Source organism: Hippocampus bargibanti, linkage group LG07, assembly GCF_051943395.1.
Source record: "Hippocampus bargibanti isolate YZ-2025 linkage group LG07, ASM5194339v1, whole genome shotgun sequence".
In the NCBI taxonomy this organism is placed as follows: Eukaryota; Metazoa; Chordata; class Actinopteri; order Syngnathiformes; family Syngnathidae; genus Hippocampus; species Hippocampus bargibanti.
The window spans coordinates 19,022,848-19,035,949 of record NC_142740.1 but is presented as its reverse complement, the minus strand read 5'-3'; the positions used below and the strand labels follow the sequence as shown (position 1 = coordinate 19,035,949).

Here is a 13,102-nt window from a genome sequence, read left to right as displayed (position 1 = left end):
GATAATTACAATACTAATGACACGGCGCCATGGTTTATTTGTTTTTCTTCTTCTCCCAGGGTTCAATAAACCGCAGAAACATGAATCAGCAACCGGGACTCTCCTTTCCTACATGGACGGTTTTACAGTAAGTGCAGTGGTACCTTGATATCTAATTTATCGCCATGCGGGCCGTGCCCTTGTTTGCTTTGCAATATGAGTCAAAACGCGAGTTACAAAGCATCCTCAGGTACGCCGTTGCTCAATTGAACTGGGGAAAAACATAAAAAAGAGAGAGAAACAGATGCCAGGCAATTAAACTAAAGTCCAAAACGGGCCAAATACTGTACACCAATACAAAATGAAAACACACAGAGTACAGAGCTGTCGTTCACAATGAGCTAACACTGCCATGTGCTAATTTATTACATATAATTGGGTGTCCTTTGCTGGTTTTATTGCCATGCTCTTGTTCAACCCATGCATTTCACTACATTGTGTTAGTGTAAAGTCAAGCTACTTACATAGCTCACGCAGCTATGTAAACGAAGCCGAGACGCAGGGTGGCGTACACAAAAGGCAGCTCAGGGATTGGCATTCCAAACTTTACTTAAGCCAGCTGATATGAATTGTTCCGCTCGGTGGCTTGCTTGTCAAGTCTTAAACGACAGTGAAATGAATGGAACAATTGAATCACTCCGTGAGATTAGTACGAAGGTTTTGGGAATGAGCTAGTACACATGTAGATGTTGCACGTGTCCCTTGTGTAATATGAAGAAAAATCATCGCATGTCAAACGCTGCCTTGACATATCCTGGCATCATCTGTGACAGGGTTGTCAAAGTAATTTTTTTGGTGTGGGCCACATTGTAGTTATGGTTCCCTCTGGAGGGCCGTTATGAATTTGGGGAAGCCATTAGAATGTTTCGTCCCCTCCACATATTACATATAGAACGCACAACAAATTAATGAATACGTAGTTTTCAAATGGGCGGCCCGGTAGTTGAGTGGTTACCACAATGGCTTCACAGTGCAGAGGTCGCCAGTTCACATCCCAGGCCGGCCTCCCTGTGTGGAGTTTGCATGTTCTCCCCGGACCCGCGTGGGTTTTCTCCGGGTCCTCCGGTTTCCCACACTCCAACAACATGCATGGCAGGCAGATTGACAACTCCAAATTGTCCCTAGGTGTGAGTGTGAGAGTGACTGTTGTTCATCTTTGTGTGCCCTGTGATTGGCTGGCAAACAATTCAGGGTGTCCCCCGCCTCGTGCCCGAAGACAGCTGAGATAGGCTCCAGCAACCCCCGCGACCCTGATGAGGAATAAGCGGTACGGAAAATGGATGGATGGATGGATAGTTTTCAAATCTGAAGTCAACAATAATGACTCAAATTGTGCTTTAGATGGGACAATTTTGAAATTTTGGTTCAGACTTTTGCAAGCATCATGGCACTTGATATGCTGGATTTGTTTTTGCGGGCCGAAGAAAATGATGTGGTAGGCCAGATTTGGCCCCCGGGCCTTGACTTTGACACCTGTGATCGATGACAAACCCAAAAGTATCAAATGATGTGTATTGATCGATACACATTTCCACACATGGTTGGTCAAAATCAATTTTAATCGCAATTTCAGCCACACCGTCTCAAAGTAGGCCCGGGAGTGATCAACAGCGGTGCAACCGCCTCATAATAATTCTGTCAACTCCATAATAGTTTGTTCATCGCGTCGTAAAGCAATTGAGGCAAAATGGAGGGCACGGTTGTTGTTGGCACCAGACAGCACAGCAGCTGTTGATACAGTTCCAACTAGTTTACAGTCTAAAAACGAACAACAAGAAGTCAGCGGTGGAGTGTTGACCTCGGCTACTTTTGGGCACCATGATTCTACTCAACATTATGCCAGCATGGAAAGGGGAGTTGAGAATATTCAGCCAGCCATCCGCTTATTTTCTACACCATTCCAATTATGGCTGTTTGAGTGCTGGAGCCTCTCACTGTTGCATTTAGGTGAGAGGCAGGTTACACCTTAGAATTTGTGTGCGCACGTGTGGATGTCAAAGTCGGAAGGATGTGGTCATCTGTTCTGACCAATCACATGAAAACAATCCCCTTCTCTTGAGCGGAGGGAGGCTCGTGTTATGTTGCCTTCAAACACACAAACACAAGCCGCCCTCCCCCCAACTCATCTCAGTTTTTCCCTCACCCAAACATCCTCAAGGTGACAAGATGGATAGTCAGACAACTTGAAGTTGAGCATTTGGGTAAAGCTGTCCATAGCAATAGCCCCAGTCAATGTTTCCGCCAGTGAGTGGGCTTTTTGTGAATGGGCTCCCGCAAACTAGTTATCTTTCCTTTCACCGTCTCTCAAATGTAAGTAATATCTCAGCGCCTCTCTCTGTGCCCATTAGCCTTGCCCCCTGGGCCCAGCTGTACAGCTCTGCAGTAAGCTGTGTTCTGGACAAAGACAGGAAGTAATGAGGAAGTCCTTTCAGACAGCCCACGCTGGAGCAAGCACTTGGCTGCCGACAAGCTTTTCCTGAACAGCTCAGACATTTACACAGATGAATGGAGACGCGTGTGAACATAAATAAACCATCGTTGCCCCACACGTGAACGTAGAAAATCTAACTCCTGAGTTCATGAGGGAGTGATCTCATTTTCCAGACGTAGCACATGCCAAACGAACGGCAGTTCGATATGAAACGACAGACGAGGGACGAGGCCGCCGCTGCCTCCTTTTCCGAGGCATTGTGTCCTCAAACGCTCTCATCCTCTCCACACGATAGGCTACTTACATCGCCGCCAGCAGCCAATCCGCTGTCAGAATCGTGGGCAGAGGCGTCAGCCAGGGTGCTCTACTTCAGCTTGTGTGTACTTTCGTGTTCCACTTGGCTCAGTGTGCCAAGCGTGTCGTATTATTCCCTGTGTCTATGCACGTGTGCACTTGCATTGAAATGTGTGTGCAGAGCAGAATGTGGTAGTGCCAGTCCATTGATGAGCTGGAAGAGAGAGTTTTCCAGATCCCCTGCGGGTGAGAGTAGGCGGGCTGCAATTCACACATCAATGAGGATGCGCATGCACAATCGATGTTGGCTTCAAGTTCATTTGAGACAACCAGCATACAAACTAGCGGGAAGAGGAAAGGTGGCTACATGTACTGTCGCTGTCACTTACGCCATGTAAGATTCACAGCAACTGTGTGTTGATGTGAAGGCCAGCCAGCAAACAAAGATGCTGCAATTATCCTCATCGAAAAGCATTAAAGACAAACTTGCCAATAGCTGTAGCAATAATTATATAGAGCAAGATGCTAATGTGGGTAGCCTTTTATGTGTCACTGTGTTTGCATTCGTGAGTCGATCACTATCGGCATTTAAAAAAACTAGGGGGGGAATGGAACCTTTCAATATGCAGGGATGTTTTTCTTGGAATGAAAGGGCCCCAGTGCCCTTTAAAAATATCTGTGTGCACATGAAAATTGAATTAGAGGCTGTCAAAACCATGCTAAAGCACCACTGTAACCCCTAAACTTGAGCTATTTTAGACAACAACAAGGCTGAATAAAACCATTTCCAGAAAAGGCACAATGACAAATTGAGGTTTGTAGTCTAGTTTAGTCGTGGGATAAAAGTCTAATTTAACATAGGGCTGTAGATGTGAAACATTTTCAAACAACATACCCAATTTCAATATCCTAAAACACACACTTTCAAAACAGATGTTGAGTAAAAATGACATTTTCAAGATAGAAAAAAAAGCCAGCCCATGACTAGTGACAACGTGTTCATTGACGGCCATAAAAATAAAATGGTCACTGGTCACACGGTCATATGTGCAGATTTTTTTTCTCCAATAATGACATACCCCCAAGCCCACAGTAACTTTAAAAAAGACACATAAACATGGATAGTGTCAAGGAACTTTTCTTTCTGCAATCTGCTATTTTTGGTGGCAATCTGAGTAAGTCAACTACCCACATCTTGGCTGCAATCATGCAGGTGTCTGGAAGAAAGGGCTTGACGTTTTTGAATAGTGGTAAGAGAAGCATAAGATGGGCTGTGCTGAACGCTACCGTCCTTACTAATGCATTTCTCTTTTCGGCGCCTGGGGCTAGAACACCTCCCACCCTGGGGACAATGTGCGGGTGTATGTGTCCGGCATGTGTGTCCGTGTGTTTGTGTGTGGGTAAACCTGGAAGCCAAACTTGAAACATGCCACAATCTTTGTTTTCGTCTGTGTAAGCTCTCAGTCGTACAGGAGTGGTCCATCGATGAAAAGGTTTCTTCAGCCGTCATCTGTCCTTCTTTAAGATTGTAACGTCATTGTCGTCAAATGAGTGGTTGCTAGCTTTTAGGTGCATATGTACTGCTGATTGAGGCCCACTAGTATTATCCCTGCGATGTTGATAAAGTCTTTTTTGAGAATTTGTTTAGTCTCCCCAATGTACTGCTCTTTATAATTTTCATTCTTACAATGTATTGAATAAACTACATTACTTTGTTTTTCATTTGGCAGCCTATCTTTTGGATGCACAAATTTTTGCCTTAAAGTGTTTATCGGTTTGAAATAAGTATATATATATATATATATATATATACAGTAAAGTCTCGTTATATCGATATCGGATATATCGATAGTCCCGGTTATATCGATACTATTTCTATGCACGCACGGAGAAAATTACGTGCAAACAGGGTCGGATATATCGATAGTCCCGGTTATATCGATATTTTTTCGGACTCCCTTGAATATCGATATAACGAGACTTTACTGTATATATATATATATATATATATATATAAATACATATATAATAAGAATTTTGTGTTGCCAAAAGAAGACGGCTGAAGAAACCTTTTCACCAATCTTTGTTTTCATGCATTTTTATTGTTTTTTTTTCCTTTGAAAAATGCTGAAACATCCCCTACTGCCCTCACCCCCCCCAAAAAAAAGGACTGACTACTTCGATTTGATAGCAGCAGAAATAAAATGTGAAGCGTTGTGATGACAATTTTCATTACCACCAGAGGCTATATGGAACTTAGACAATAACGAACAAAATAGAAAAACTTCTTCGCTGATTATATTCAATGTGTCAAAACTAATTCTTCGACAATGAAACAGTCATCAAATCAATTGACTTGTTAACATTCATTTTAAAGATGTTGAAAATCTTGATTTCACGCTCTAAAAAGCAATCTCTGATTTCTGTTGTTTTTCATGAACCCTGACTGCTAACATCTACTATAACTTTGGGAAGCAATGATCTAATTTTTTTGACATGTTACAGACCGAATCGATAACTGAGTCATAATCAAGTATCATCAATTGAATATTTTATTCTATAACTATCTTACAGTGACTGTAGTTTGGAGTGCCTGCTCACCCCCACCCACCCTAAAAAATAACGAACACTTGATAATCACCATAAAATATTGCTGGCCAGTAAAAGGAGGGGTCAGTAAAGTTGCTAAATATAGAACACAGAAGGTGGCTCGGAAATACATGTGCTGTAAATCGTTTTTCTTTAATGGTGTGCAGGTAGGTTAATTCCTGTGTTGCTCCATTGCTGTTAGCATGATATGAGTAGCGTGTTATAAACAAAGGACATTGATTTGGCTTTACAATGATGACTGCCATGCGGTAGCTTACTGCTAACTAAAGGCTCTCTTACAGCGACAGTTTGGAAACTTAAACAAATGACTCAATGTAATTGATCTCAATGTTAGCTTTCAAATAAAATATGAAACACATTCCTTTCAAGAAAAGACTGTTCCACGAATTCCACGCTAGAAGCTTCCATGGATTATGGAGGGATGCAAAGTACTTCTTTAAATGAACAGTGTGAGAGACGAGGCACAGACCGCTTCTTGGCTGACACTTTCTATTAGTTTCATGTGAGTATGTGGAGAGCTTGGACAGGTCTGATTCAAGAGCCCATCTTGTGACAGAGTGTCATTTTGGAGAGGGTGACTGTGAGCGTGCACACATCTGTGTGTGTCTGTGTGTGAGATGGAAAACAATCACAGTGGGCAACAAAACACATAACCACAGCCAGAGTTCACTTTGACCTGAAACATTTTCTCTCCTCCTGCACACGCACGCGTGAATATGTGTGTGATAGACTGAGAGAGAGAGAGGGAGAGAGAGAGTGGGAGAGAGAGAGAGAGAGAGAGATAGAGAGAGAGAGAGAGAGAGAGAGAGAGAGAGAGAGAGAGAGAGAGAGAGAGAGAGAGAGAGAGAGAGAGAGAGAGAGAGAGAGAGAGAGAGAGAGAGAGAGACAGAGAATTGTGCAGGCACGTAGAGTTTGTGCCAGGCCTCAGAAGCAAAGTTTGACCCAAACAGCAGCATGACTCGTTTCTGTTGTAGCCTCATTGGCGAATAAGAGTAAATCTGATAATTAATCCGCATATGTGTATGGTCAGTCCACTTCATAAAACACATTCCAGTCATTGTCAGAAAAAAAATACAGTCCATTATGATGGGAGAATTGAGTCTATTGTGAATGAAATCACGTGTTCCAAGGGAATGCAGAAAATTATGAACTTGGTTGATATCAAAATCCATAAACAGCGGTGTAACAAAAAAGAAAGATGACAGATAATACAATGGAGAGATAAAGGATAAAACGTATCCTAGGTGCACAAACGTAAATGCATGGCACACACTTACACATGCTACTAAATACTACTATTACTACTACAGTACTTCTACAACTACAAGCACTACTACAACAACAACTAATAATAATAATAATAATAATAATAATACTAAATGTGCATAAAGTTTAATTGTGTCAAATGTAAACTAGTTAAGATGGTAATATTCATAGAAATAGTCATATTTATGAATACACTATTTTGCCATTAAAAGCACATTTTCATTGTGAGTGTTTTATAGTTGAGGATTGTTCATATGTTTTAGGCATCACTAAAGCAAAAAGGAGCAGCATCACATCACATTACTTGTGTGCATTAAATATTTCTTTTTTAAGTGAAACATTAAAGGACAACCGACACCATAACCCTAACCCTAACCCCTAACCCTAACCCTAACCCTAACCCTAACCTAACTGACATCAGAAAAACGTTTGATAGAATCTAAAATACCCAAAACACGCAGGCTGATATTTTTAGTCAAATGCAAAATACCAATGCAAAACAATGGCTTCAGATTCCGAGAAGACGCATTCTTGTTACGCATCCAGTTATGAATATGATTCAAATAGTCAGCGAATATCAAATAGTTGTCTTGGTGCACCACACAACGATTCACCATCGGGTTATTTATGTGTTTTCCTTCTAATTTCGCCATCAACACGGATCAACCCAAAGTTTTCAGACCAAACAAAGTACCGCAAAATGCATTGTGTGTCGCTTTCTTGGTCAGGGTCGTACCCTCCGTGATGTGACGTCAGGAATAGTTACCAACTCAAGAACAAGACTTCCTCAATAATCAGCGCAAGTCTTAAAATGTAAAATATAGCTATATGCGGTGGAATCTTTGTGAAATACGCTCAGTAGAAGTCATTTGAAGTGATTTTACAAATTATGGACACAACTTGTCCGGCGGTGTCGGTTGTCCTTTAAGTGAGTTGGGTGAAACCAACCCATACTCTTCTGCTAATTAAGAAATGGGAGAAATTAGAAAGATTAGTGATGTTTGGTAGTTTCTGTGTTTCCATAGTTATAAAACACAATCAAGTGGGACCCAACGATTAGCCAGAATGCTCCAAAGTGGCTGGCACTCAAGGTTTTCATTTCTTTTTTTAATGGCTGACAGTGAAAGCGTTAATGAATAGCATACTTTAGAATAGTTAGATTTTAAATACATTTCAGATGCCCAAAGGAAAAAAAAGGAAATGAAATCACATTTTTCCCCACAAGAAAAAATACAGTAAAGTCTCGTTATATCGATATTCAAGGGAGTCCGAAAAAATATTGATATAACCGGGACTATCGATATATCCGACCCTGTTTGCATGTAATTTTCTCCGTGAGTGCACAGAAATAGTATCGATATAACCGGGACTATCGATATATCCGATATCGATATAACGAGACTTTACTGTACATGTATATATAATTGTGCTATCGTTGCAGCGCTCGAGCTATGCATTTTGGCAACAAAATATTGGGGCCTGAATTACTTGAACCCTCTTCTGGTTGCTGCTAAGTAGAGAAATGTCAATTGCTTCAAAATACACACCGTACATATCGATCATTCAAATTACACAGAACAGTCTTTACTATAAATGACTTTGCCAACCACAGTTCAAATTGTCAGCTACATTTTATCTCTGTATGTATTCTTTATAATAACGTACATGCGCACACACATGCACACACACATGCACACACACATACGGTGGTGGTTTTCCTGAAATGTGTAAGATCAGAAGAATGTAGGCGCTCCCTGTCTCTGACCTAAGGCAACTTTGAACGAAAAAAAAAACAAGAGCGCAACCTGACAGTTTCCACATGTACAAACGTTAATGTTGCAGCTAATGCTCGTTTGCCCTGCACCTGTGTGCACTAAATTTTAAAAGGGAACAGCACGGGATTGGGCGAATGTGTTTTCAAAAAGATTGAGGTGAAAGTGCAGCCCTTTGGGAATGACTCACACATTTGTAAATATTCGACACTAACACTTGTTGAGTCAATGCTAATTTCTTATCCTTATGGAGCACTCTCTCCCTCACATATGTTGTTCACTGCAGAAGGACTAGACGGTCTTTTGCATTATGTTCTAGAAATGGCTCCGGCTTTCACTGCACTGGTCTGCATCGCGTGACGTGCATCGCACATCCTCTTCCGTTCCATCAGAGCCAAAGGAGACATGAACGCACATGCACCAGACATTGCCTGACGTACCATAAACATGCTTGTGTTTATCAGTCGACATGGCACCCTCCTCTCCCCCTAACACACTGTTCATCATTTCCCTCTCCTCAAATGGCAATTTGTCTCTGAAACCGAATCCTGTTTGACATCCAAACTATTTTGGACATGTTAACGAAGCCAGAGGTGCATAGACACACACAAGATCACTTCGTGGGCTGCTCGCTGGACTCTCTAGAGGAGGTGGGCAACAGACGGACGCTAGCTAAACTAAAAGCTATGACGGACAGCCCCTCCCACCCCCTCCTGCCCATCCTGACAGCTCTGGGTAGCTCCTTTAGCCAGAGACTATTACACCCGCGCTGCAAGAAGGAGAGGTACCGCCGCTCGTTCCTACCGACTGCTGTCAGGCTTCACAATTCCAATGATCACATGTGAAAAAAAAAAAAAAAAACTGGACACTTGTAAATATGGGTTGTTGCAATATATCTTAATGCATCTCTTGATTCTGCACTATGTACAGTCTTGTTTATAGAACGGTTTTTGCACATCTACATTTGCACAGTATACAGTTGACATTTTTATTTTGTTATGCTTAGAATATCTTGTTTTCTATCCTTTCACTCCCACCCCAACCCCATCCCTCTTCAATTGCTGCTGTGGACTGCAAATTTCCCCATTGCGGGACGAATAAAGGTATTCTGATTCTGATTCTGATTCTGTATGGGTCTTCCTTCCAGATCATTCTGGAAGGGTAGCGAGGAGCCAACGTAAATGCGGGCTGTGACGGTTGAAGTTCAACTATAAACAAGGACGCGGTCGTTACGCTTTGAAGATTTGCCTCTCCATCAGACACAGAGGCGGACGAGGAAAAAAAACAAGGCAAGCTATAATCGCTCTCAAAAAAATAATAAGCATTCTCGCTGAGTGTCCTACAATAGACGCCATTCTCTGTGTTTATGGCAGAAGAGGAAAGACTGACTGGCCGCTTGGCCAGTCAGAGTTCTGGCAGGCCAACGGGCAGCAGCGCAGAGAAAACCCGCAGTTGTTTTTTTGAATAAAAGCAGGAAAAAAAGTACCAACAAACATGTGTACTATACTATTTATCCCTGTCCATGTACCCCCTCGTTCCCGCTGTACTTTTCTCCCATAATGCCTACCTTGGACTGCGCAGTTCCCTGACTCAACAATAACGGTTGAGTCATTTCGGACTTGAAGAAGATCGCCGGCCTTTAATTACGAATCATGTTCTCTGACACACATGCTCCAATCAAACAATCTTGATCAGAGGGCATTGCCTGTCCACGTTTCTTTATCTGTAGATCGGGAAGACGTCCCCCTGCCCCTCCCACTCACCAAATGAAGCTGATAGAATGCAACTCAACGACTGACACACACGTCTCATTGAACTCTGTTGGCAACCGATGACCTAAATGAGGACAGTCTCAAAATGGAGATTTATCCTTTCTCAACATTCCAAACTTTGGCCTGGGACCTGAAGTAGTGGCGGGATGCCAAGCGTCAAAATTAAAATATGGTTGATGACCAAACAGGCACTTCATTTCTGGACTTTCTCATTCAACATAAAATGATCAGATTTGCAGTATGTGGTGGATTTTAGCAAGTTGTAAGCAGGTTAGTGAAAAGTGTGAGGAGACCCAAGTGTCGCTAATCTGAACTTCAATTGGAAGGCTGAGGAGACTAAAGCAGATATTTGGCCTTTCAAATGCACTTACTTCTCTGGCAGTGGTTCTGGGACCAGCATCTTCCCCTGAAGTGCCCGTTTATGGTGTTCTGAGGGCAGACGGTCTGACCTTGGGCCGTGCCGGGACACACGTCCCCGCACTCCCGGTCATTCTTGTTCTCCACAATGTAGTTATCTTCCTCCGAGTCCAGGATCTTGGACCAGTCCAGAGTGGCCAAGTAGCAAAGATCTGGGTTCTTCTCAACCCTCACAGCCCCCCTGGTGATATTCATGAGGCTGTGAAGGCCCACCTCCTTCAGTTGCAGCATCTCGTAAATGACAAGGGCGTAGTTGAAGAAGAGGTTGTTGCCGCGAATGACGGTCAGGTTGGGAAAGAGATCGGTGAGGGAATCGAGGCCGTAGACGCGGAAGAGCAGCATGTAGTCGGTCACCACTTGCAGCTTGGGGAAGCTGAGGCCTCGGAAGTCCTCGGTTTTGGTCTTGAACATGAGCAGGATCTTTAGGTGGCCCTCGATGATGGTGCAGTTCTCCAGCGACTGGAGGTTGGTCACATTGTTGCGGATGTCTTTGCTTTGACAAACTGCAAGAACAGACATGACACAAGTTAACATTTTCATATGTTTGCTTTATCCAAGAACTGCTCCTACATTAATATAGTGTTCTGCCACGTGATCTTTTTTGTTTTTAAGAAACCTTATTTTATATAACGTTTTCAAAATGCAACTATTAATTTGGCTCTTTCATCTTGCCATAGATCAAATGTGCCTAAATCAACTACAGTAAAGTCTCGTTATATCGATAGTACTGCTTATTACGATACTATTTCTATGACCTCAAGGAGAAAATTACATGCCCGCAGGATCGGATATATCGATAGTCCGGTTATATCAATATTTTTTCCGACTCCCGAGAATATCGATATAACGAGACTTTACTGTATTCTAATTTACTAGCAAATATACTGTAGTAAAAAAAACTAGCATATTAAGGAATGTGACTATGAAATATATTTCCTTGATCAAACATGAGGAACATGGACAATGTTGACTTTGCAAACTAACTGTCAAGATTTGCTGTACTTTTTGTGTATTTTAATGGGATGGGAGTTGTTGCATTTGTTCAGTGTCACAGAAGCTATTAGCAGTGTCTGAAACTCATGACAAAAAGTTAGTGGACACCCGGGCAGACAACTCTGAAAAGTTGCCGGGCCATAAAGTTGCCTGCCTCATTTTCACAACTTGAAACACAATAAGACGACTAATTGCAAAACAACAAACATTGTTGCAAAGTATAAAGGATTTTTTGAAATTAAGGAAGTTCCTACCACAAATGCTCCCTTGCTTAATTTATGGTAAATATACCCTGCTGAAAATGTTGCTCCGGTTGTTGTTTGTCGTCATGGTGCACAATGCAATGTTTGCGTTTCGCAGTCTGCTCAAAGCTACGTGGACTCCTCTTTCTAAGCGGCTTTCAAAACTCTCAAGTACACTTTTCAATCAGGGTGTAGTCAGAAGCAGGCTTCTGATTGGCTGCCGGTACCGAGTATGCAAATAGCCAAACAAACGTTCGTTCGGAAATTTCGTGCTTCGGAGAGTAGGGGTATATATATTGGGCCGAAACTACCAGAGAGGCTTTATTTTGCTGACGAAGCTTCTCGGATGGGAAGCAAAACGTCTAAAAACTTCAAAGAAGTACAGATGACCGCTGAAGAAACCTTTTCATCCACTGCTAATAGTGGTGTTGCCTTCAGCTCAGCTCTGCATCAGCAATGTCATTCAAGTTGTTCTCCGTGAGACCACAAATTAGTTGGGGGACTGAATCAAAACATAGCAGGGGCTAACTTGGGCACAATATCATACAGTACAACTATTATGCTGACGGCTGAACACTTATTTGTACACTCTGAACAGTACCACTGGAATTCGCTTGACTCCAGCTTGCAAAGTATAAATCCACCTAAATTTACGAAAGCAAGCAAATGTGAATCTCGGCTGAATGCTCTTATAGCCCCAAATTAAGCCACACAACCTCAAGTGATGTCGGATTAAATATAGAACTCGCCGCTCGCTACTCTTTCTCATCCCGTAAATGTTGCGTTGGCGCAGATTTTCTCCAAAGAGGAAACTGCTGTACGGAACAACTCTGATCTGACTGACACAGACATGAGAAGGTTAGCTGAGGCATCGCCCGGAAGTTAAATGCTTATAAACGCCTAGTCATACTTTCGTTCAGCTCGCGTGTACTCACACCAACACACAAGACCATATTTGCTTCAGCGAACACACGAGCATGCAGGCGCTCGCGTCAGAGGAGTAAATTCATAAGCGGATGAACACAAATACACAAAAGCGAGTGATATACAGTATAGCTTCAATTGGAAAAAAATAAGAAAGGAAATGATTCTCAAGCATGGAACTGTACAAAGATTAAACAAATAAAATGTAAAGCCATGAGATATTCGCGCGGACTTGGTGAAATGGTCTTGAGGGCTGGCGGTATGCTGCATTGTTTTTTTTCCGAATGTTTCCCCGATTAGCTCATCAAGGAGCTATGCGGGAGCCTGATAACGATTCTGCCC

General features: G+C 42.4%; 1 protein-coding gene across 1 annotated transcript in view; it reads right to left on the bottom strand.

Annotated features, from left to right (window-relative positions):
* insrb (insulin receptor b) overlaps nt 1-13,102 on the bottom strand; it is an 82,492-nt gene that overhangs the window by 41,047 nt on the left and 28,343 nt on the right. Inside the window, exon 2 of the mRNA XM_089001783.1 lies at nt 10,556-11,104. Coding sequence (XP_088857909.1) covers nt 10,556-11,104 — 549 coding nt within the window. The remainder of the gene's footprint in view (nt 1-10,555; nt 11,105-13,102) is intronic.